The sequence below is a fragment of the Capra hircus genome, chromosome 9 (assembly GCF_001704415.2).
Source record: "Capra hircus breed San Clemente chromosome 9, ASM170441v1, whole genome shotgun sequence".
Lineage (NCBI taxonomy): Eukaryota > Metazoa > Chordata > Mammalia > Artiodactyla > Bovidae > Capra > Capra hircus.
This window is the reverse complement of record NC_030816.1, coordinates 36,535,710-36,562,053: the sequence shown is the minus strand read 5'-3', so window position 1 is coordinate 36,562,053 and position 26,344 is coordinate 36,535,710. Positions and strand designations below refer to the sequence as shown.

The 26,344-nt window shown below is 36.0% G+C and overlaps 1 protein-coding gene across 1 annotated transcript in view; it reads right to left on the bottom strand.

Annotated features, from left to right (window-relative positions):
• ASCC3 (activating signal cointegrator 1 complex subunit 3) overlaps window positions 1-26,344 on the bottom strand; it is a 345,247-nt gene that overhangs the window by 127,843 nt on the left and 191,060 nt on the right. The window contains exons 14-17 of the mRNA XM_018053127.1: window positions 23,804-23,938; window positions 11,255-11,446; window positions 10,719-10,943; window positions 4,246-4,365 (exon numbers count right to left, since the gene is read on the bottom strand). Of these exons, the coding sequence (XP_017908616.1) occupies window positions 4,246-4,365; window positions 10,719-10,943; window positions 11,255-11,446; window positions 23,804-23,938 (672 nt within the window). The remainder of the gene's footprint in view (window positions 1-4,245; window positions 4,366-10,718; window positions 10,944-11,254; window positions 11,447-23,803; window positions 23,939-26,344) is intronic.

The following is a 26,344-nucleotide window of genomic DNA, read 5'->3' as shown; positions in this document are numbered from 1 at the left end:
TGCTGAAGAAAGGGTATACAAAAATAAATGAAAAGTTATCCTTTCAAAAGCATGGTTTTAGTGTTCTAACAATTTTCACAACCGTTGATGGGAAAACCACTTTGCAGTATTTTTCTAAGCAGAAAGGACATTAACAAATGTTCTTATTACTAAGATATGTATGTGTAAATATATGTATATAGACACACATATACGCACACACACCAAGTCCTGAAGATTGCAGTCTGGCTACAAGCAATAAAGTGAAGCATGACCTTCTAAAGTGGGTGAGGGGAAGTATAAAATAGTTCTGAAATCAATTTATGAGTTAATACTCCTACTGTTTGTTCTAACAGATTTTTATAGCAACTTATTCATGCACCAAATAGAGCTATAACAGATGAATAAATCAGAAAAAAATGAGGCAAAGGAAAATCAACTGTAGGGAAGTAAGGTGGAATCAAGAGCCATACTAGCAAATACAGAAAGTCTTTTTCTTTTTAAGTCTTTATTGAATTTGTTATATTGCTTGTGGGGTTTTCCTTTGTTTATTTGTTTTTAATGTTCTGGTTTTTCAGCCACGAGGCATGTGGAATCTTTGCCCCCAGACCTGGGATCAAACCTGTATCTCCTGCGCTGGAAGGCAAAGTCTCAACCATTGGACGACTGGGGGAGTCCCAGAAAAGCCTTAAATATTTTCTTTAAGTGACATACTACATGTTTCAAGTTTACTTTTATAAAACTATGTTATTAATCACATATTACTAAACCACTAAAAAGAATCAAAGTATTACATTATTTGTGTTAGTTCACATGAGTTTTATAGCTATAAATTCTTCTTGAGTAATAAAAACACATAGGTCAGAAAACACATAGGTTGTGGTTGTTTCTAGAAAATCTAATGAGATTTCCATCTGTGACAGCATCTTGAGAGTGAGCCTGGTTTCTAAAAATCTATTCTGACTCCATGGCAGCTAGGATGGATGTAACTTTGCCTGTGGTAAGAAAACAAAGAATTTACTGAGGTGCAGATCTTTTCCCAAGAACAACAGAAAATGATCGAGTACCAGGTAAGTGCAACATTAATGAGCCTACTTTCCCTTCCTGGGAAAACTGGAAAATATATGCATTTCAACCATATATGCTTTGTCATAGGTTGGGTTCTCAGGAAAACACTTGGGGATGAAAATTTACATGCAGGAAGTTTACTAGGGAGGCTCTTGGAACACTCGTAAGTCAGTGAAGGAGGCAAGGTGGGCAGAGGGAGTTGTTGAACAGAGGTATCAGCTGATCTTATAAGATGCTCTAGAGCTGGTAGTTGTTGTTTTGTTGCTCAGTTGTGTCTGACTCTTGCCACCCCATGGACTGTAGCCCACCAAGCTCCTCTGTCCACAGGATTTCCCGAGCAAGAATACTGGAGTGAGTTGTAATTTCTTTCTCCAGGGGATCTTCCTGATCCAGAGATCGGGCCCATGTCTCCTGCTTGGCAGGAGGGTTCTTTACCATTGAGCCACCAGGGATAGTCCTCAATGTTGTCCTGAGTGGAGGCAAGGAAGCCTTTGTATTCTGAAATCAACCAGTCATTGCTTTAGGCTGCCCCAGGAGGGGACATAACATTGGTTAGAGTAGCTCCCTTTGGCCAGAGGAAATTCCCAATAGGTTTCACACCTGCAATAGGCAGCTGTCTCCTAGCAGCTGGGAGAAGTACCTCAGTACTGCAGGGAGATTTGGGTGGAACACCACAATCTCTCTCTCCACATAATGACATAATGGCCAGATACTTACTACACATACTGCTCTCCCCTTTTTGCCCAATTCAACTATCCTAGACATTTTACCTGGAGAAGGCGATGGCACCCTACTCCAGTACTCTTGCCTGGAAAATCCCATGGACGGAGGAGCCTGGTGGGCTGCAGTCCACGGGGTTGCAAAAAGTTGGATATGATGGAGCGATTTCACTTTTCACTTTCATGCATTAGAGAAGGAAATGGCAACCCACTCCAGTGTTCTTGCCTGGAGAATCCCAGGGATGGGGGAGCCTGGTGGGCTGCCGTCTATGGGGTCGCACAGAGTCAGACACGACTGAAGCAACTTAGCAGTAGCAGCGATGCTATCTATTAACTTAGGAACAAGAACTTAGAAGGATTTGATAAGAGGAACATACTGTATATAACATCACCCTATTATTGAAAGTGGTCTATAATTTCCTCATGTCTGATTTATTCCAAAAACTAAATTCAAAAAATGTAGTTAAAAAAAATCATAGCAAAATACTAATCTCAAATGGAAACTCATCTAAATACTAAATTGATTAACAACAAAAAGATCACTAGTATCAGTAGAAAAGAGGTATAAAGAAAGTAAAATAATTACAGGGGATAAAATTAATTTTCCTTCAGTTCAGTTCATTCAGTCGTTTCCGACTCTGCGACCCCATGGGCTGCAGCATGCCAGGCTCCCCTGTCCATCACCAACTCCTGGAGCTTACTCAAATTCATCTCCATCGAGTCCGTGATGCCATCCAACCATCTTATCCTCTGTCATCCCCTTCTCTTCCTGCCTTCAATCTTTCCCAGCATCAAGGTCTTTTCCAATGAGTCAGTTATTTGCATCAGGTGGCCAAAGTATTGGAGTTGAAGCTTCAGCATCAGTCTTTCCAATGAACATTCAGGACTGATTTCCTTTAGGATCGACTGCTTGATCGCCTTACAGTCCAAGGGACTCTCAAGAGTCTTCTTCAACACCACAGTTCAAAGGCATCAATTCTTCGGCTCTCAGCTCACATCCATATATGACTACCGGAAAAACCACAGCTTTGACTAGACAGAGCATTGTTGGCAAAGTAGTGTCTCTGCTTATCAAAATGCTGTCTATGTTGGTCATAATTTTCCTTCCAAGGAGCAAGCATCTTTTAATTCCATGGCTGCAGTCACCATCTGCAGTGATTTTCAGTTCAGTTCAGTCATTCAGTCATGTCCGACTCTTTGTGACCCTATGAATCGCAGCACGCCAGGCCTCCCTGTCCATCACCAACTCCCGGAGTTCACTCAGACTCACGTCCATCGCGTCAGTGACGCCATCCAGCCATCTCATCCTCTGTTGTCCCCTTCTCCTGCCCCAAATCCCTCCCAGCATCAGAGTCTTTTCCAATGAGTCAACTCTTTGCATGAGGTGGCCAAAGTACTAGAGTTTCAGCTTTACCATCATTCCTTCCAAAGAAATCCCAGGGCTGATCTCCTTCAGAATGGACTGGTTGGATCTCCTTGCAGTCCAAGGGACTCTCAAGAGTCTTCTCCAACACGACAGTTCAAAAGCATCAATTCTTTGGCGCTCAGCCTTCTTCACAGTCCAACTCTCACATCCATACATGACTACTGGAAAAACCATAGCCTTGACTAGACGGACTTTAGTTGGCAAAGTAATGTCTCTGCTTTTGAATATGCTATCTAGGTTGGTCATAACTTTTCTTCCAAGGAGTAAGCGTCTTTTAATTTCATGGCTTCAGTCAAAATAAAGTCTCACACTATTTCCATTGTCTTCCCATCTATTTGCCATGAAGTGGTCAGAACAAATGTCATATTCTTAGTTTTTTGAATGTTGAACTTTAAGCTGACTTTTTCACTCTCCTCTTTCACCTTCATCAAGAGGTTCTTTAGTTCTTCTTCACTTTCCTCCATAAGGGTGGTGTCATCTGCATATCTGAGGTAACTGATATTTCTCCTGGCAATCTTGATTCCAGCTTGTGCTTCTTCCAGTCCAGCGTTTCTCATGATGTACTCTGCATAGAAGTTAAATAAGCAGAGTGACAATATACAGCCTTGATGTACTCTTTTCCCGATTTGGAACCAGTCTGTTGTTCCATGTCCAGTTCTAACTGTTGCATCCTGACCTGCATACAGATTTCTCAAGAGGCAGGTCAGGTGGTTTGGTATTCCCATCTCTTTCAGGTTTTTCCACAGTTTACTGTGATCCAAACAAAGGCTTTGGCATAGTTAATAAAGCAGAAGTAGATGTTTTTCTGGAACTCTCTTGCTTTTTTGATGATCCAATGGATGTTAGCAATTTGATATCTGGTTCCTCTGCCTTTTCTAAATCCAGCTTGAACATTAGTATTTTCTAAAAAAAGATTAAAGCTCTGTTTTTCTTAGTTACCTAACTCTTTCCAGATGAGGCAGAAGTAGCAAATATTTATCCTCATACCATGAAAGGATTATAGAACTAAAAAGGAGGTCTGACTTTCTCTTTTTAATAAATGAGTTTTTTTACCTGATAAGCCTTGTGGCTGATGCCATATACTAATGGATTTGCTCTCATCCGTACATAAAGATAAGTGTAGCTTATCCACTTCACCGCTTCTTCCACATTAGTAACTGTTCCCAGAGCTATCTGCAAATCAAAAATATAACAAAAATTAAACTAATGCATTAAAGTTGAATATAAACATTGCATCAAGGACCTTTTGTCAAAAGCTAAGTTTTTAAAATGCATCACTATGATGTATTTAAAAGAAAGTAAGCATAATAATTGGCCATGACATTTCTCCAATTAATTAAAAATCAGCCCCGCTTCATTTGAGAACAGTACATTAGATATGCTACCTGCCAAAACTGACCTTACTTACTATTATTGCATTGGATTATTTTTCCTGTTTGAGTTTAATTTTATATAGTATTAAAAACATTTTGGTATTCGTTAATTCTTCTTCTTGTTTCTTTTAAATCTTGGCTTCATTTAATGTGACAACATTATTGATAGTTTTAAATGTAACTGTACTACAAGTAAAACATAATATTGATGATTTTATCCCTCTTTATTGTGATTTTGTATACTGTCATCACCAAAATAACAAAAGGTATAACACTAATTTTTTTTCCTCTAATGATTCCCATTTGCAGCATAGCTAGTATAAATATATAATATAAATACAAAGGTAAATGCAATAATTTTGGCACAAATATTTTATTGGGATTTATACATATTAATAACATATATACCTCAAAATTCATACAAGAACAGGGAATAGTTTTAATCTTTTTATTGGTAAACTTATGCAAAAATTAGTTATTTATAAATTTGAATTATAATAAACACTGGGTATTTCTTTAGATTATATTTTGAAATTTTTAACATTGCATTTTAATGTAACTTTATAATATGGTAATTTAATGAAACCAAAGTTAATCATTTTAAAACAATGATAACATATAAAATCTGTATAATAAAAAGAATTGCTAGAAAATGATCTTAACACAGAACTGCAGTGAAAAATCTTCTTAAAAATACATTTTTTAGCCACTGGATCTATAGGTAGTCATTTGGCTTCTATTTAGAGTGTTCATTTTAATTAACAAATTTATCTAAATTATGCCACTTCAGATTTGAATTTTTCCTGAATTTGTAGCTGAAAAAATTTTTACATCATAATACTTTAATCAAAGGATAACTGACGGTCTCCACCCTAAATAACCAAATTTTAGGAGACAAGAAGGAAAAATAAATCCTGCTATTTTAGTATAAAATATTAAAGAAAATATAAACATTAATGTTTGCTTTATTCTCATATTATAATTTACATTCTGCATAATTAATTTTGTAATGTAAGTATGTGTAGGCTTAACTGTCTTTATTTAGTTGGAGATGTCATATAGCAATTTATAAATACCACTATAGTACTATATCATACTATTCATCCTTAAATAAATGACCAAAACTAAATAAATGACAAGGCAGATGCTGACTATCTTTTTAAAAAATTACACTATCTTGATATATGTCAGAGAAAAACAATACTGTATGATCTCCTTTATATACAGAATCTAAAAACACCAAATTCATAAAACAAAGAGCAGAATGGTGGTAGCCAGGAGTTGAGGGGTAAGGAAAATGAGGAGATGTTGGTTGAAGGGTACATTTTCAGGCACATGAGTACGCTCTGGGGATCTAATGTATAGCATCATGACTATAGGTGATCCTATTGTATTCTATATTTGAAAGTTGATACGAGAGTAGAGCTTTAGTGCTCTCATCATAACAACAGACAAAATGGTCATTACATAAGGTGAAGGATGTGTTTACTAACTTTATTGTGGTAAACATTTCACAAATACATATGTGTGTCAAATTATTGTACTGTATAACCTTAAACTTACAATGTCATGTCAATTATAACTCCATAAAGCTGGAAAGAATAAATAAATTTACATTACATATTTACAAATGACTAAAACTGACCACAGTATAAGTAAACATACACATTTACTAAAATGTGAACTGTAAGACTTTCTACAAAACAAAGCGTAATAAGAATTAAAATTTATTTAAGGAGTGAGTTCTACAAGACTTCCTAAATATTTACAAATATCACAGTTAAACATTTTCTAGTCTGCTTAGGCAAAGGAAACTAGTTAGATAATATGGCGAGACATCTGATAGCATTCTCCATTTTTAATTCTATTATTTGAGTTGGACTGTATCAATTCCCTTATGATTTATAGATATTTAAAAATAACATCACATAACTCTTGAGTAGAAAATTTTATAAAAAATAAAATAAGCTTCGTATTACTTTCAAAATCAGACAGTAAATTAACAATAATTGGTAATTAGCTGTTGCTGGGCACTGATAAGAATAAAGGAAAAGACCAAGTAGGTAGCAAAACTTGGATCAAGTAATACAAGTCTTTCAAATGTTCACCAAAAAGGAAAAGACTACTCAGAAAAACAAACGTAAATTTATGATGGTACATCATACTGTGAGATTAATCCTTGAATGCCACCTAGTGACAACAATAAAAATTTACTTGCAAATATTTGTGGTCTCCTAGTAGCTACTTGGTGAAGGCAATGGCACCCCACTCCAGTACTCTTGCCTGGAAAATCCATGGACAGAGGAGCCTGGTAGGCTGCAGTCCATGAGGTTGCTAAGAGTTGGACACGACTGAGCGACTTCACTTTCACTTTTCACTTTCATGCATTGGGGAAGGAAATGACAACCCACACCAGTGTTCTTGCCTGGAGATCCGAGGGACGGGGAAACCTGGTGGGCTGCTGTCTATGGGGTCGCACAGAGTCAGACACGACTGAAGCGACTTAGCAGCAGCAGCAGCAGTAGCTACTTAGCATAGGAGGCTTATATAGAACAAGTATTTTTCATAGTATCTCTCTGAAATTTATTCATTCATCCCAATAATCATACAAGAAGCCAGTAAGTCAAGTGCAATGGATATGGCAATAAATATAGCATGGCGCCTCATCTTAAGAAGTTCTGTAGTCCCTTAGGTGAGATACATGTAACCAATTAAGATGACATCTATGAAACCATTATCCAGTGCGTAGGACACAATATGTATTCAAAAATGCTTTTAAAGGAAAACACCTAACATGTATAACTTATAAAAGTGCCATTAGTATACAGCGTAACAGAGCTTTAAGTGCTAAGTAAAAGAGGAAAAAAATAATCTATTTCAACTTTGGTAATTTAGAAGGCTCAAAGTGTCATTTTCTATCTGATTTATGTACTTAAACTTTAGTCATTATAGTTATCTTATTTGTATGTGCTTTTTAAAAAGCTAGTTGAAATCAAATAAAACTAAACAAGCAAATGTAATAATCATATTTATATAAATACATATGCATACATAAATCCCTCTAGTACATGTATGCAAACAACATTTATACCACTATTCATTTATTTATTCCACTGAAATTTGTGTGGGTAGCAAGTACAATCAGGGCTGAGCACAAAGGAACTATGAAGTAATATAAGTGGTATAATCTTGTACTGAATAAGAACTTGGCACAGGTGTTCGTTAACTTTTCACAACAATCTAGCGATACTATTCCTAATTTAAACATGGGAAGACGAGTGCTGTACAGGTGAAGCAAACAGGCTGAGAGCCTATCTAGAGCAGAAGAGCTGGACTGGCAAGTAACCAGAGTCAGAACTGGGAGGATGTCAGGCTGCTGAGGCCATAAATGCAAAGTGCTTGTATTATACCCTGCGGAGATGGACAGAGCATGATAGACAGAGGAGCCTGGGGGGTCTAGAGTCCACGCGGCCACAAAAAGTCAGACACGACTGAGCACGCATATGCACAGGCGCCGCTGCGTAGATGCGAGGAACTCTGTACAAAGAAGGTACGTACAGTTACAGAAAGATGAATACATTTGAAAGTGTGGACCACAGGGCACTGGCACAGAACAGGTAGCCCGTCATGTCTGCTGAATAGATTTCCATAAGCCTCAAACATGCTTCAGTGTTTCTAACAGAGCAGAGGGAAATGGTACATATAGGGCTGGAACTTCTGACCTTTTGGCATTAGTTAGCATTAGGGAGTCAGTCCGATTAGGGATCAAATAGCAAAGATGCCTCATAAAATGTCTGCATTAAAATGACTGCTTGATAGAATACTTTCTCCAGTTATTCTAAACTAGTGTTATCAAGGATAGCATTCTGGGCAACATTCCTAATCTAACATGACCTTGGTGTTGATCATTGTTGCTATACAGCCTGGCAAAATTTTGGGGAATCCAAAGACTGAAAAATTCATTACCTTGAGAGCACAGCACACACTCATTGTATAAACTAATTTCACACTTGGCTTCCACAGATTACCAAATTTAATTGCACATTCAAACTATAATTTAAGGGAATTTGTTTCCTTAAGAAGAAAATTTACTTTAATTGGGAACTAGTCTAGTAGACAAAATAAGATGAAGAAAATTTAGCAATGGCTATACTTCACTATATTAGCAAAAAATTTCAAGGTATATGTTTTGTTATTTGAATGCCATTTATAGTATTAAATGGAATTATGGTTCTAGACAGTCGACATTTCTGAAAATGACAAACACTAATAAGTAGTTTATGAATATCAGGTGAATCTGTGGGCTACAATTCATTTTTAATTTTTCAGGAATTGACCAAATAGTTTCACTGATGATGGTATTTTATAGTCCCTAAGAAAAAGAATTCCTGAGGACAAGAGTTACTCATCTGTGTCTTTTGCATAAAAGCATCACTATTTGGTGTCTACCACTTACAAAAAGCTATCAAGAAAAATAATCCTAACTTTACAAAGGTGTAGGCCTTCTTAGTATGCTTTTCTAGAAACATTGTATAAAAGAGTCTTGCTTTTTATTATAGTTAAGAGAAATGATTACTGCCATTTTGGAAAATATTTAGTCCTGGTCTCAGAAGGTGGCAAATGGTAGGTTAATTAATATAGAAAAATGTATTTATTTTTAACTTACCACATTTTATATAATTGAAATCTAGGCTACAATAAAAAGATTATTTTTGTAGGTAAAAAGACTTTAGTTTGAACAGTACTAGTTTCAAAAATTAGTACCTGAATGAGCTTTGGGCAGTCATCTGTCTCTCTGAGAACAATATTTCCTGAGCATCAGTACTGACAGAATATACAAAAAGTACCCAGCAGGCTGGCACAGCCTCAGTCCATTGCTACTGATACTATCTTTGTACAACAGACTATTCTATCATAGATCCTAGTGACCCAAGACCTAACTATTAAAACCATGCCATTATAGTAGGCAGTGAGGATAAAAACTGAGTTATAGTATTTCTTTTGGAGACAATCCCTACATCATAATTAATTTTCTAATTTTTTATTTTCTTATAATTTTGCTGCTAGAAAGCAGCATCTTTCCTGATTTCTAACTTCCAACTAGATCTTCTAAACCTTACCTAACTTTCTGAACCCAGATCAAGTATTATCACCTTCATGAACAAAGCCTTTCCTGATAGGCTGGGGCCAAAGGTGTTTTCTCCTTCTACTGAATCCTTCTTTAGAACTTTATTACCTACCAACACTATTGCACTGTGTTTTTGTATCTTTTCCTCCCATTCTGGACTATATCCTCCTTAACAGAGGAATTGCATACTGTGTGTGTTTTCATCCTCTAAAAAGGCTTGTAGATAAGATCAATAGATCTAAGTGAAATTTCTATAATACTTCAGTTCAAATATTTCACTTATTCATGTATTTAATAGTTATATTCCACCAACTTTCAGAAACTGAGTCAACTTGAATGGGAAGAAGAAAAGTGTTGAGTGACGGCACGACAATAAAAAATGCTGGAAGAACAGCAAGAACTCGTTTCACTGTTTGACGCAAGAACTCGTTTCACTGTTTGACGCAAGAACTCGTTTCACTGTTTGACACACAGATTCTTAACCTTAGAATGTTTATCCTCTTTACCAGTTAAGATGTTACCTAGGCTTCCAGGGTCTGCTAGTTAAATCTTAACACAAAAACACACCACAACGAAATAAATTATAATACTGTAGCTCAATTAAAGCAATCATATTTTCTATAACAAAGTTAATCAAATGAGCTAAAACAGAAGAGCTCTATTAACCTTATAAAAACTTTATAAAATACTTCATAATAAACTTTATAAAAGTTTATATGAACATAATTGTTATTACTGTTTCCTTAGTTTGTATAGCTGTGGTTAGATTTCTGTCCTTTCACAAAACCTCATGACTTAAAAGCATAGTCTTTTAGCCATGAGTTGTTATCAGTTCTCATTTGCATTTTATATTGCTCTGATCTAATCAAGGACATCACCATCCTACCTCTTGTGTCTCATCACTGTGTATGAAATAAAATGTATTATTTTATATTACAAAATAGCAATCAACTCAACCTTTATTTTTCTTAGTTCTTTCTTGAAGCTGATGATTCCATTCAAACCTTTTGCTTATTAGCTCTTACCTCCGCATTTAGATTATCTGCAAGGCTTTCCAGAAACTGGCTCTCAATTGGGTTTTGTTGAGTGAGCAAAGAGAGGTAATGGCTGAGTTTATCATGGGTTGTTATGATGATTCCTTCTCCAAATTTGTCAAATTGTGGTCTTCCGGCTCGACCAAATATCTGCATGACATCTAAAATTCCAAGGTCAACAAAGGAGCCTCTTTTTGCAGCATATATTTGTGTTCCCTAGATGAGGGAAAGTTAATAAAAATTTACATAAACACACACAAATATAATCCTGATGAGTTGAATACTGAAATTAGGCAAATATGGCAAGATCTCAAAAGTGTACTTTAACTAATCCTTTCATTATCTGTGATAGAGTTAAATTTTCACAATATAAACTAGATTCTTTTGGAGAAAATAATTTTGACCTTATATGAATAACATTCAAAGTCACCGAAGCAGCCAAATCACAATAATTTTCTAAATAAATCAATCCATAGGTTTGTTTTAAGATATCTCAAATCCATGCAAAAAGGAAGGTAAGCTCTCACCTTAATAATAACAGCATGAGCAGGAAGATTGACACCCCAGGCTAACGTAGCCGTACAGACTAGGACTTTGATATGCCCATTAGAAAACAAGCTTTCAACCAAATTTCTGTCCTGCCGAAGCATGCCTGCGTGATGAATACTAAAACCATCTGGAAATAATTCTCGTACTTGTCTATTTCTTGACTTTTGCACCTAGAGTAGACAGCAACAAAACATAAAAGTGTTATTTAGCATTTAAAAGCAATTGTTATTTAGCATGTCTCCTGAATAAGCTTATCAAAGAGAGCATATAATTTTGTTAAGCATCTTAAGGTGTTACTAAGTTTTAGTATATAATGTGTTATACAAGATCACTTAAAATTATATTTCAGCTATCTTAAAAAATAGGTAACCTTGAACATGGCATAAAATCCAAAAGGAAAGAAGTTACAATCAAGTGTTTTTTTCACTCAGGTATCCTCTTCCTGTAATCAGTCAGCATTACCTTTTGTATTCTTTCAAAAGAAGTCTATTAAAAGTAAGTGTAATTCTCAGTGGGTTCCAACTCATTCAGAGTAAAGGTCAGAGTCCTTACCATGCCATACCTACAAAATCATTCCCATCCCCGAACTGCACTTACGCCAGACACAAGCACTGGCTTTTTCTCTAAGGTCTTTTTTTTTTTTTTTTTTTTTAAACAAATCCACACCTGCCTTGAGGTCTTCACACTGTCTGTTCTAGACTCACTGCCTTGGAAACCTCTCCCCCTTACCGAGATACCCTGGTTCCGCTGGTCATGCACTCCTTCTTATGATAATGAGCCAATAAGCCCAGCTGTGCTCCCCTCACACCTGTGTTCCTGCTGATCTCTGACAGGAGGGCACTAGCCACCTGTCTTATCTCCTCAACTTTACATCTGCCCTGAATATACTAACCCGCTTCTGCGGGCTGGTCTTTGGCCTGGTCTGAGCTCAGATGTGGGGTCTGGTCCACTTATCTGTAATTTGTGTAAGTTCTACAGCAAATCTTTTAAAATTCACTGACAGCTCATCGTACAATGGAGAAATTTTTTCTGCAAAATTAAAGACTAACGTAAGTGCTCAAAATTTCTGTTTGGGCACCACATCCTGCTCGTTTGCTGTTGCTCGGAAAATTTCAAGTTCAATATCTTGATAGCTTCTTTTGAAAGAGTGTTTTCCATAGTTTTTATGTAAGGTGCACTACACTGGCAGGGAACAGGGTTCTAGCACAGACTTCATCACACTGACTATCTCTTAAAATTGGAAACTTCTAAGTTAATAATAATTAAGAAAATGATCTGCGAAAACCACACTCCATGAAATCTGCTTCGAATATAAAATGGAAGGGAATAAATTAACAAACCGCACCATCTAGTGGCCAGCCAAGTAAATAACAACTTGGAAATATATACACAAAAAGATTTATCTTTTTAAAATTTCATGGGGAGAGTATCACTTCATTTTTGTGCAATGTGGTCAGCCTCTTACAAATAATTTTATATGCACACATTATGATTAGCTCCATTGGCCTTAAGTGAAGGATCATACTGCCTTAACTTTAATCCTTTTAGATGTGTTTGTTAATATCAATCTCACAAATACGGGCTCCATGTTATGGAGTATTTCGGTCTCCATGTTATGGAGTATTTGCTAGTATCTAACAAAGCTCCTTTGCGAGGTCAAGGTAGAAAAAGAAAAACATCTTACCTACTTCATTTCTTCCCTAACATTCATGAGTGAACATTCAGAGCCAACAGAGGAAACTGAAAAATACTGCTTAGAGACATTCAGAGCAAATCATACCGCTGGATGGCTCTTTTGGGTGCATCTGTTGTTTGTGGACTCCTGAACTGGAATATCTTGATGGGCTTGCTATAAATGCAGATTTTTAGTCAAAATCCTGTTGAGTTAAGCCTTGACTTGTGACACCACGACACAGCAAGAAGCTGAACCCCAGAAATATGTAACTGTGGTGCAGAATATTCCTAGAAGGTTGTAGCTGGATCATGGGGTTCTGATACAGCACCTCCCACCCTGACCAGGTGGGTTCAACCAGCTTGGTCTCTGTAAGCAACCAAGAGGTCCCAGGGGTCACTTCTCCTTTGTCTCTATTCTTACTGATATTCTGTGCTGTTGCTTTTTTAAAAAAATTTATTACTTCAGTAGAGACCTGAAGTGACAACAATCTTAAAGTAAGACTGGCTTGGTCTTCCTCAACTATCTTTGAATCTGAAGCTGCTGTTTTTGATCTAGCCTAGTTCACAGTAGAAATAAATGAGAAATCTTGGGAAAGAGATCCAGGGATAAGTATGCTTTAAAACCTTATTTAAAAAATTATCATATAGTCAAATTATCTTTTCACTTTTGGTGTACAGTTCTATGAACTTTAGTATATGTTCAAACTGTGTAACCACCATGATAATGATACAAACAGTTCCTTTACACACCCCCTCAAATTCTCTTGTTATTTCTTTATAGTTAAACCCTCTCCTCCTACAGCCCCTGGTAGATCAGACCCCCTGATCTGCTCTAGGAAAATATGTGACTAACATTTATATTAAAACTGATAGAAAATTATAAGAGCAATGGAAGAAAATTTAAAGGCTGTCTAACATTTAGGTTTTCATCCTTTTTAAAGACAAATTAATTCTAATGTTAGTTAGGGACCTTAGAGCACAGAAATAGAAGTCTAAAAATTAATCTTGCAGAGGCAGTATAGTAGCACTGACATTAAAACCTGAAAAAGCAGCAGAAAACAGAATACAATAGAGAAATATCTCTTGAGAATATTAAACCAAACAGTAAAGAGCTTTGGAAAATAGAATTCGCCAATGCATTAAAACAATATATCACAACTAAGTAAATTAAACCCCAGAAGGCAAGGGCACTATCTATACCTATAAATATATTTATATGAACATGCTTATGAACGAGTCAAAGGAGAAAGAACATAGATGATCTAAAGGCACTGAAAGCTCACAAAAGACCACATTCAATCTTAATGAGCAGAGGTGACAATATTGATTTTAAACCACACTGAATCATAAAACATTAGGAGTATATCTATTAAAGTTAGAAACAAGGCAAAGTTGTTTACAATCAGCTAACCAATGTCTTAAATAATGGAATCAGACAAGAGAAAATAATAAAAAGTAGAAATACTAGAACAGAAGAGATCAAACCAATTATTAGTTGCAGATGAAATAAACATTTATTTAGAAACTTGAGACTTAATTAAAAACTACTAATGACTGAATTCAGAAAGGTGACAGTCCCCCAAATCAATATTTTAAACAAGTGTTTCTATATATAAACAATAACTTGTTAGAAAATAAAAGAGAAGAAAATATCACATCTATAAAAGCCATAAAAAACAGAAAAAAGCAAGAAATAGGTAGAACCCTACAGGAAGATATCATCATAACACTGCCAAAGGATACTCAACAAATGAAATCATATGCTTTGTTTTTGAGTTGGAAAAACCTGATTTGATAAAAATATCAATTCTCACTAATGTAATCTGTAAATCAATATATTAACTTAACTAAAAGGTAAACATCATTTCTTGGAAGTGATACTGAAGTACATCCTAAAAAGTACACCTGTATATTTATCCAAGAAAAAAAATTCTAAAATTGAAGAATAATGAGGATGCTTATCCCAAGCACATATTAAAAATACTATAAAAACAGGATAAGTAAAGTAGTTTGATACCAGAGAAGAGTCAATAAGCTCAAGGAAATAGAGAAAACTGAGAAACTAACTCAGGCAAATGTGAGAATTTTGTATGTTACATTAAATTTTATAATCAATGGAATAAACAAGGAGTCCTGCCTGCTAATGCTGGAGATGTAAGAGACATGGGTTCGATCCCTGGGTCTGGAAGATGCCCTGGAGAAGGAAATAGCAACCCACTCCAGTATTCTTGCCTGGAAAATTCCATAGACAGAGGAGCCTGGTGGTCTATAATCCATGGGGTTGCAAGGAGTCATACACGACTGAAGCAACTTAACACGGACATTCAGAAACTCATTTGCTGCAGGAGGTCATCAAAAAGATGTGACCACCAATTTGACCCACGAGCTGGGCCCAGGTAATCAGAGGTGCCTCATCCTTTCCCCAGTCCTTGGAATGTGCACTCTGCTTGCCTTCACTATGCTAGAGGCTGGCCAAGAACATAGCCTTTAGTTAGAAATGCAGTGTTGACTGTACGTAACTAAATCCCATTAAGGCTTCTATATAAACTTTTAAGACTGTAGCAGGTAGGTTTGGAGATCTACTTGTATATAAGTTCCCTTAATTTTTAAACCTGAGACCCACCAGTCTAGAATGGTCGGCCTCTTTCTTCAGTGTCTCCTTGCCCTCTGTATATGGAGGGTTTCAGATTATACTCAGAAAGGTCTCGAGGAGAATGCAAACCAATACCATCACTATATGTAGTAAGTTCCAGATGGATCAAAGATTTAATAATAAATATTAAAAATTAAATTTAAAAAGGGCTGGAGGAAATCATGATTAAGTGGGTGTGGCCTTTATAAGCAAGACAAAGCCCAAATACTATAAAAACTAATAAAAATCTCATCATGGTAAAAATATCCATAAATAAATCAAAATCACAGGTTAGGAAAAATGTTTGTAACACATATAGTAGTACATGCAATTTACAGAAGAAATTCAAATAGCAAATGTGAAAAATGCTGTTTCACTCATAAAGAAACGCCAGTTAGAAAAATAATGAAGTATCTTTTTTGCCTTTTAATCTGTCATAAACTCAAAAATTCTAACACTGCTCGGTGGTGGCAGTTAGACAGGAGGAAGTTACTGTTCCAGGAAATGTAAACTGAACAATCTCCTTAGTGGGCAATTCAGGACCACTCATTCGCCAAACTTTTAAATGCATGTACCATGTTGATGGATGAATTCCACTGCCAGGAATTCCATGATGTATCACTAAGCAAAAAGAGCAAGTTGTACAAAATCTTCCCTTGAAAGGAATATAAACATAAGAAGTTTTTTTTACAAGAGTTTCATCTGAAGAAATGAATGAATGTAGATGGTTAAGCCCATGAGTTATGGAGCTGAACTTGTTTATTATTAATACAAGATGCCTGCTGCTTCCTCAAGCAACAGAACAGTTGTTTTCCACCTGGCTTCTCAGGGTGAGCTCTACTCGGAGGCTAGGCTTTTAGGCTTCTGTAGCCTCTGAAGGGCTGGAGGGGTATAATCCACCTTGTTCACATTCTCTGAACAGAGTATTGGATTCTCCGAGGAAGCCATCAGGGATCCAACACCATTGGATATAGTCTCTCTCTACATGGAAATTCAGCACAAAGAATATTAAACTGTAAAAAGGTAAAGGAAGTCAAGAGAGTAGCACAAAAATTATCTAAATTGGTTTTCCTGGACTTTATATTTCCAGTTCTCACAAGTTAACTTACCATACAGGGCTTTATTTTTCAGTAAAACTAAACCAGAATGGATAACTGCTAAGAATCCATTAGCACACAGAGGATGCTAAATTTTTTCCCCCAGTGAAAGCACACCCCAGCTTCCTTCTATGACTTTACTTACCTTTTCCCTAACTGTGACACAGAAAATCAGTGTGACTACTTTTTAAAATGAATAAGGTTAAAATATAAACACTTTCTAAAGTTGACTTCCAAACTAACACAAATACATGGTTAAAGGAAGACTGACAGCAAAAACTGAAGATATTAAAAGAAAATACATTAACTCCATAAGATGAAAAAAATATGCATATGTAACACAAGACCTTTAGCTCAGTTACAAACCCTGAATGAAAGAGTCATGGGAAAGGGCATAAATAATTTAGTGACCTCTGTAAGCCTTCTGAAGTAATTTATCTTGATAAGATATGCTTTAATGCAGATAATTTCAAATCCATTAAGAAGAAATAATCTAACTGTCATCATAAAAACTAAAATTTAACCAGAAGGAGGCAAATAGTTTCTAGCAAATTATACCATTCTTTTCCACAATTACCAGTGAGTATGCCTTAATGATATTAGGAAAAAATATTATAGAGTCCTCATGTTGGGAAAGTGCTATTTTCATCATTCATTGTTTATAAAGTTAATCAATGAACTACTCTTCTACAGTCCTCTAAATTCTGACCAAAATCTATATACCTAGCCCTTCCTTCACCTTACAGTCCAGCGGTCAAGAAATACTCATTCTTCAAATATATGAATTGGTTCCCTTTGCCCATGTTCTTGTTCTTTTTCTCTTGGAATGTCCTTTACTTTACTTTCTTTCTTCCTTTTTTTTTTTTTTTTTTGTAAAATTTCCTTTACTACTTTTTGTTGTTGTTGTTGATTACTGAAATACAAGACCACCAGCTTAATCTCTTTTTGTCTTTCCGTTGAACTGTTCATTCTTCTCTCATGTTATATGCCACATTTTTCTTTTCTTATACATGTATTTCTAAATCCTCTGTGGGGTTGTACGTCTTGCCTCATTTGGTCATTTATTTAGAGAGGCACATTTGATCAGCTGAACTAAAATCGACATATTTAGAACTGGATGTCTAATATACTCTAACATCGGTTTTCTTAGTAGGTATATCATATTTAATTGAATTAACTGTCCATACTTTAAAATTCACCTAGTTCTGGACATTTAGCTGTCTGTAATTTTTTCATTATATTTAATATGTTTGGATGAAACTCTTGGTGTACATTAACTTTTCCAAGGAAAGGTTCTCAGGTTTAGTATTTCAAGGTTAAAGGCTCTGAAAAAAAGTTTGGCTCTTAAAATATACTACCAAAAACTTTTTAAAAAGAATTGAACTAATTACTGCAACAGGAAATCTAGGAGTAGCCAAATCCTCAATCACCTTCAGAATTTGACATTATCATTTTTAGTGTTTGATTATTTATTGGGTTTAAGAATATACAGTCTATTAATGTATACAACTTTAGTGATTTTTTCCCATAGTTTATCTATTTTATTTCCTTCTTTTCTTCGTTTACTTATTGAAAACCATGTTTTAGTTATTAAACATAATAAGTACAACATCTAAAGATATAGATATTAACTAGTCTGTTGTATTTGTGACTAATATTTCCCCAACCTATTTATTACTTTTTACAATTCAATATATTTTTTGTTGTCCAAAATCTTCAAATTTAAATGTTGTCACATCAATCTTTAAAGCTGTCATCTTCTTTAACTTCAAAGTTCATACATAACCATTTACAGTGTTTACTATGTGACTGGCAAGATCTATGTTACCTCATTTTCATTTTGTTTATGACAAATTGTAGCCCAAGGAAGGCAAAAGACTGATATGTTAGAGTATGTGAGTCAAGATTAAAACCCAGGTTTGCCTGGATTCAGTCTTTATGCTAAAGCGACTATTTCCCTTTGAAAATGAAAAAGTTATGCCTCCAAAAATCCAATTGAACACTCAGATCTATTGTTTAATTAATTTTCTTTGATTTCATTTAAAAGTTAATATACTTTTAACATTCTTTTTATGAGGTTACAGACAGACAGCAGAATTAATATATTAGCCTTCAGAAGGAAAGGGGGTTGATATGCCTGAGGAAAGAATAAACTCTGAGATATTTTATACTTATTTAAAGTAAAAAAGTAAGAGAAAGGGGGTTATTAGGTACCTGCTACTCTCTTTAGCTAACAGATATCATCTATTCCTGGAAGAGGAAATTCTAATTTTATTAGGCTATCGTGATGCTGGAAAGCTGCTACAACAGAAATAATTAAGGCTATCAATATTAAGCATCTGTTAACTTATAGCAAATCCCAATTCCTAGAACTTAGGCAAAGGCTAAAGCTAACCTATGAAAACAGGAGATGGTTGGTAGATACAGATAATATTAAAAAGTCATAAAATAATACTTCAAAGTAGCTTGAGGGTACATACCGTTACTGGCTTTTTCCTAGTGTTCTGATTTGCTTAATAGATATCCCTAATAACTACATTCATGAGACTTGCTGCATGATAGACCATATCTACCTGTGTGTGTTAGTCACTCAGTCATGTCTGACTCTTTGCAACCCCAAAGGACTGTAGCCTGCCAGGCTCCTCTGTCCACAGGATTCTCCAGGCAAGAATACTGGAGTGGGTTGCCATGCCCTCCTCCAGGGGATCTTCCTGACCCAGGTCTCCTGCACTGCAGGTGATTTCTTTACTGCCTGAGCTACCATGGAAGCTCATATCAACTTATAAGGAAAACTTTTAATATCACTAATATATATAAAAAATTGAACCACATTGGTGTCCATAAATCGGAGAAATATGGTACAGAGTGGGTGGGAATACCCATCTTAGTACTAAAATATTTAATGCCTGTTAAAAGTTTTGTCCCTAAAGGAAAGAATTTATTTCACTGAGATGGAGAGTGAAACAGAATCTGAAGATTCTAATTAGAATAATTTATTCAACTTAAAATTGTAATTAAAGACAATCGCTTACCCAATGAAAATGTGTGTATCCCTAATGATAACTTCTACGAATAAACATAATCTACTGCTGCTATTCCCTAAAGTATGTTCTATCTTATCGAAAATAGTGATTTCTTAAGAAGAGTTTCTCTGTGGGAGAGGGTGACAATAATATGCAAAGTAAATTTCTAGAAGTAGATTACCATAATACGACATGTAATGTTTTATCATTTTTCAGCTAGTTTCCAAAATAATTTCATATATCATTCCATTTGTCTCTCACAGTAAACTACTAGAACAGGTATTATTTACCCCATTATTATTCCACTTGATAGAAGAGAAAGTTTAGGTGTTTAAGGCTTCAAGTCAGAGCCAAAGTTTTTTGTCAATGTGCCCTCTTACTTTGGGCCTCATTTGGAATTCCTGAGATGCTCCCTTCCTCTAGGAGAACTGCAAGTACCATCTTTATAGCTTAAGTTACTCTCAGAGTACTTCATTTTCTGTTCTGTATTTTCCTGTTTCAGTGGACAATTTGGAAATAACAGTTGGTTTTGCAGCTGGGAGTGAATTTGAAATAAAAAATGGGACTGGCATGAGGGGTCTTGAAATATAACTGGTACTGGGAAGAAGAGATTCAATTTCAGCTGTGATTAAGGTACAGACATAGCCTTATTATATACACACACCACTCACCCAACTCCATGAAAAAGAATCCGTAATGAATCTTATTTATCATTTAACAAATAAAGTGACTGTACATTGAATAAAACTGTGAAGAAATGCTTTTTAAAAACCATACTTGGTGAGTTAGGAATTGAGGTGGTTACTTTAAACACTTAGGCGTAACGTATGGCTATGGCACCATAGGTATTGAGCTGTATTTCCATCAATAGGAGTCATGAGACTAAAGTGTTATGTACTACCATAGCAAATTTACCTTCTAATTTTCATGTTTTGAATACTTAATTTTCCATTTTTCAAATTTGTGAGAAGAAATATCTCCTACCACCATGGTAATAGTGTCCTTCGATTGCTTGAAAGTTAATACTATTCAAGTTTAAACGGCATTTCAAGGAATAGGAACAAACATATATCCTGTACTAGAAGAATAAACTAAAATTCTAGAGCTTTGAGAAAACATTCAGAAAGATTACTATCTTTTGTTATAAAATAATTTCCACGGTGGAGGGGCCAACTGTTTTAAGTCTTTCTTTAGGATATAGCTGGGCCTAAGAAATGTTCTTCCATTTAATTAAAAAAACAAAACAAAACCACAGACTCAAAGCTCTAAAGCCTTTAGCAAACCACAGGTTGGGTTTGATATATTCACTTTTGAACAAACAGGGTGCACTGTTTGTGAAATGGGTGGTGAAAAGGTAGACTTCGGAGTCAGACTAACTCAAATCACAGCTCCACTTACTACATGGGAGTCTCTGGGAAAATTTATTCTTTTTTCTCAGTTTTCTTATTTGTAAAATAGGGATGAGAATCTTTAAAAGACAAAATAGTGGCATTCTGTCAAATGAGATAATTAAAGTGAGAACAGCTCTTCAAAAGGCAAACAAATTTTAGGGTAGCTACGATCAGCCAAATACTATATTAAAAAATATAACGGAGAAAAGGACAATGTTCCTTGAAAACATGTACTTATTAATAAATCTCTGTGGAATCCACCCTTGTTCAAAAAAATAATAACAAGTAGGTCAGGATAAAAATCAAGTATAATAAAAATATCCAGAAAAAGGTCCAATAAAATGATGGGTTTCCAAGTCTACCTAACTGTAGGAAAACTCTACATTTCTCTGCTTTTTTTTTTTTTTTTTTTTTTCAGCTTAGTGTTCTGTGATTACATGTTTGGTGGTGTGGCCTTAAATAAATATCATTTGAAAATGTCTCTACATAAACTATTTCTATATGCTTTAGACTATTTAATGCTATATTTGAATTACTTATGCATACATGTCACACCAAGAGATAACAACAGTACAAACCTCATCATAAGTTGTGACCACTGAATAAGTAATAGAGAGCAATGAAAACAATGCCTGGCTCAAGTAAACTCTTGATAAATACTGAATATTATTATCACAATGAAACAATAAACTTGTATGATTTAGAATAGCAATGACTCTCAGAATGGAGAGCTATGAAATAACCAGAAATCCACAAGGTGGCTCTCAAGGCTTGGCTTTTAAACACAATAGAGCTGCTCTGTGTTTCCAAAGAAAATGAAACAAGACTTATGAACGCTGACCTTACTTTTCAAAGACTCTCATAAATTTATAATTAATAGATAACTGGAAGAATACAAAGCTGCATAATAAGTGGTATGTAATAGACAATTTTATAAAGAGAAAAAAAATGGATAAATTTTGTAGTTACAGTGAAAGAGAATCTGACATTCAAAACAACCTGTATCAGATTATCACAGATAGAATTTAAAATATCAATATAAAATGGTAAAATTTACAGCACAATCCTAATAACCAAATACATCTTATTAAGCTAGTAAGTATGAAGGTACAGAGCATATGCAGCAGCTGCTCAGCAACTATCAGTTCAATCTTATGCATACAAAATATTTTGAAGTTCCCACCATTTTATGCATACACTTTTTTTTAAATTAACAATTTATTTGTATAGCTTTAAATCAAAGCAAAATTTTCTGCAAATGGGATAAAGGGCATTTTCGGTTTTGTGAGCCATAAATCTCAATAGAAAGTACTCAATTTTCCCCCCATGTGTAAAGACTTCCATAGAAGATAAAGGAAGGGCTCTGACTGTTTTTTAATTAAACTAATTACAAAAAACAAACTAATTACAAAAATTGCCACCTTTGGCCCTCAGGCTGTAGTCTGTCTACTCTATGGAAATCATCATTTGATATGAGTAAACAAAATCTTTGGTAAATCTTTGAATACTGCTGCTGCTGCTAAGTCACTTCAGTCGTGTCTGACTCTGTGTGACCGCATAGACGGAAGCCCACCAGGCTCCCCCGTCCCTGGGATTCATGGGTTGCCATTTCCTTCTCCGATGCAGGAAAGTGAAAAGTGAAAGTGAAGTCGCTCAGTCGTGTCCGACTCTGTGCGACCCCGTGGACTGCAGCCCACCAGGCTCCTCCGTCCATGGAATTTCCCAGGCAAGAGTACTGGACTTTGAATACTATCCATACCCAAATAACCTATAGATGTGCTTCTCAAACTATCATGTGCAGAAATCCTCTGGAGATCAAGCAGAAATGCAGATTAGGAGGCAGTAAATCATGGCAGGGGTAGGGGTGGGTAAGGTTTTGCCTTTGTAACAAGGACCCAGACTTTTCAGGCCCTTTGAGTATATACTGAATAGCAAGGCAGTTGTTCTGAATCTTTTGGGTCTCAAATTTATACTCTCAAAAAGAGCTTTTATGTTTATGTTATCTACAGGGAATTCCCTGGTGGCTCACATGGCAAAGAATCTGCCTGCAACGTGGGAGGCCAGGGTTTGATCCCTGGGTTGGGAAAATCCCTTGGAGACGGGAATGGCTACCCACGCCAGTATTCTTGCCTGGAAAAGCCCATGGACAGAGGAGACTGGTGGGCTACAGGCTATGGGGCTTCAAAGAGTCAGATACGACTCTTTCACTCCTCAGTGTTATATGGCAGCATGAATGGGAGGGGAGCTTGCGGGAGAACGGATACATGTGTATGTATGGCGGAGTCCCTCTGCTGTCCACCTGAAACTACTGTACAGTGTTAATTGGTTACACTCAAATATAAAACGTTTTTTTTAAAAAGAGCTTTTGTTTATGCTAATTACGTCTGTCCGTGCTGACCCTAAAAAAAACTTATCTTTAAAAGAAGAATCCATTAGACATTAACAGATTTTAGAATATTTAACTGTATTTTACACTTTAACTATATTTTAAAGAGAACTAAATATTACAATTATAATCACATAGAAAAAAGTGCTAACTGAACACATCAAGCACTGAGATCCTTTGAAAGTCAAGAAAAAAGTAAAATTATAACATGATATTTCTATAATTTAACTTATTGGAAATTAGAGACCATGGATCTTCCATATATAAAATATCTGGCACATTATGTATTTTAGTTCTTGTACTGTTTTGTCATTTGTTCCCTACCTGTTTTTCTGCATGTCCATATTCAGGTCCTTGAGTAGGTAAAAAGTAGGAAATATGGCCATTATTCTTGGCTCTCTCTATTAGAGACATAGCTGTTCTTACAGTGGCATTTCTAGCATGTACAAACACCATCACCTAAAATAAAGGAAAACAGTGGATTTAATATTCACATTCATTAAGAGATAGTTTAATATTGGTCTGGAAATCACAGTATATAAACAACTATTAACTTTTCAAAATAACCCTCTAGCTTATGAACATGTCAACATTTGCTTATTTTAGAACAAACTGCATTTGGATAAAGGCAAGTTAAATAAAAGTCAATCCTATGCTTTTGTTTATCATTAATCCTAAAAATAGGCAGAAGTCAAAATGAAATTAATGGATTATATAAAATGTGAAATTTAATGTATGCATTTTTCTTCTGATGATGTGATTCATTAGCACAATCATATATTACGAGTATAAAACACATACTAGAGCCTTATTGTCCCTAGTCAATAAAACTGCCAGTATCATTAAGATGTTTAAGGAAACTGAAAACAATAAAGATCACTTTTCTTTGGATGAAACTGTGTCTAAGAACAACCATTTAAAATAGAGTTCAGGGGACTGCTGGAGAAGACAAAGCTTCTAGAGAGGTATTTGGAATTTTCTGTTGTGGCAGCCTTTCTACAAAGTGACAGTGGAAATCTGAATTAGGGGAAGTTGAGTGTCTGGATGCTTTGTCAAGAGGAAGAGGATAAAAGTCCTTTCAGGGATAGTAGTCAGGCAATGTGAAGGCAAAAAAGAGAGTAAAATCAGAGAGTGACTGGCAGTCTGCATTTGCTGTCTATCAGGTCCTGCCTTCTCTTCTATGTGATGTTTCTTCTTTGGTCTCCACTCTCCTGTCCCCTCCCTTCACAGTTCAACCTCAGCCTTCTGAAAGAGCCATGACTAATTCCTAATTCTTGCCTCTCTTTCCAGTATCTCTCCATGTTTTCCCGTCAACAGTGTTTTCCCAGAAGCTGGAACTTTGGTGTTATCTCAGGCTACACATACAGAAGGATATGTAACAGACTGCTTTCAGTCAGAAAATTAATACGCTAAAGGGAGTTGACCTGAGTAAGAGATCATTTTGACCTGCATACACTTTCAACAAAAGTGATAATGGGAAGGAGGTCTGGTATCTGACCAGAAAGGAGACAGAATGATACAGAAACTAGAGCTCATGCCATATAATTGACCATAGTAACCTTTGACTGTGTGGATCACAATAAACTGTGGAAAATTCTTCAAGAGATGGGAATACCAGACCATCTGACTTGCCTCTCGAGAAACCTATATGCAGGGCAGGAAGCACAGTTAGAACTGGACATGGAACAACAGACTGGTTCCAAATAGGAAAAGGAGTACGTCAAGGCTGGATATTGTCACTCTACTTATTTAACTTTTATGCAGAGTACATCATGAGAAACAGGCTGGAAGAAGCACAAGCTGGAATCAAGACTGCCAGGAGAAATATCAATAACCTCAGATATGCAGATGACACCACCCTTATGGCAGAAAGCAAAGAAGAACTAAAGAGCCTCTTGATGAAAGTGAAAGAGGAGAGTGAAAAAGTTGGCTTAAAGCTCAACATTCAGAAAACGAAGATCATGGCATCTGGTCCCATTACTTCATGGCAAATAGATGAGGAAACTGGAAATAGTGTCAGACTTTATTTTGGGGGGCTCCAAAATGACTGCAGATGGTGACTGCAGCCATGAAATTAAAAGACGCTTACTCCTTAGAAGGAAAGTTATGACCAAACTAGATAGCACGTTGAAAAGCAAACACATCACTTTGCCAACAAAGGTCCGTCTAGTCAAGGCTATGGTTTTTCCAGTGGTCATGTATGGATGTGAAAGTTGGACTGTGAAGAAAACTGAGCGCCAAACAATTGATGCATTTGAACTGTGGTGTTGGAGAAGACTCTTGAGAGTCCCTTGGACTGCAAGGAGATCCAACCAGTCCATTCTAAAGGACATCAGTCCTGAGTATTCACTGGAAGGATTGATGTTGAGGCTGAAACTCCAGTACTTTGGCCACCTCATGTGAAGAGCTGACTCATTGGAAAAGACTCTGATGCTGGGAGGGATTGGGGGCAGGAGGAGAAGGGGACGACCGAGGATGAGATGGCTGGATGACATCACCGACTTGGTCGACATGAGTTTGTATGAACTCTGGGAGTTGGTGATGGACAGGGAGGCCTGGCGTACTGGAACTCATGGGGTCGTAAAGAGTCGGACATGACTGAGCGACTGAACTGAACTGAACTGAACCTTGTATTGGGTTGGCAAAAAAGTCTGTTCAGGTTTTTCTGTACCACTGAATGGCAAAGCTGAATGAACTTTTTGGCTAACTCAGTGATTCAGTTCAGGGCAGAAGAACCAGAGATCAAATTGCCAACATCTGCTGGATCATCAAAAAAGCAAAAGAGATCCAGAAAAACATCTACTTCTGCTTTATTGACTACGCCAAAGCCTTTAACTGTGTGGATCACAACAAACTGTGGAAAAT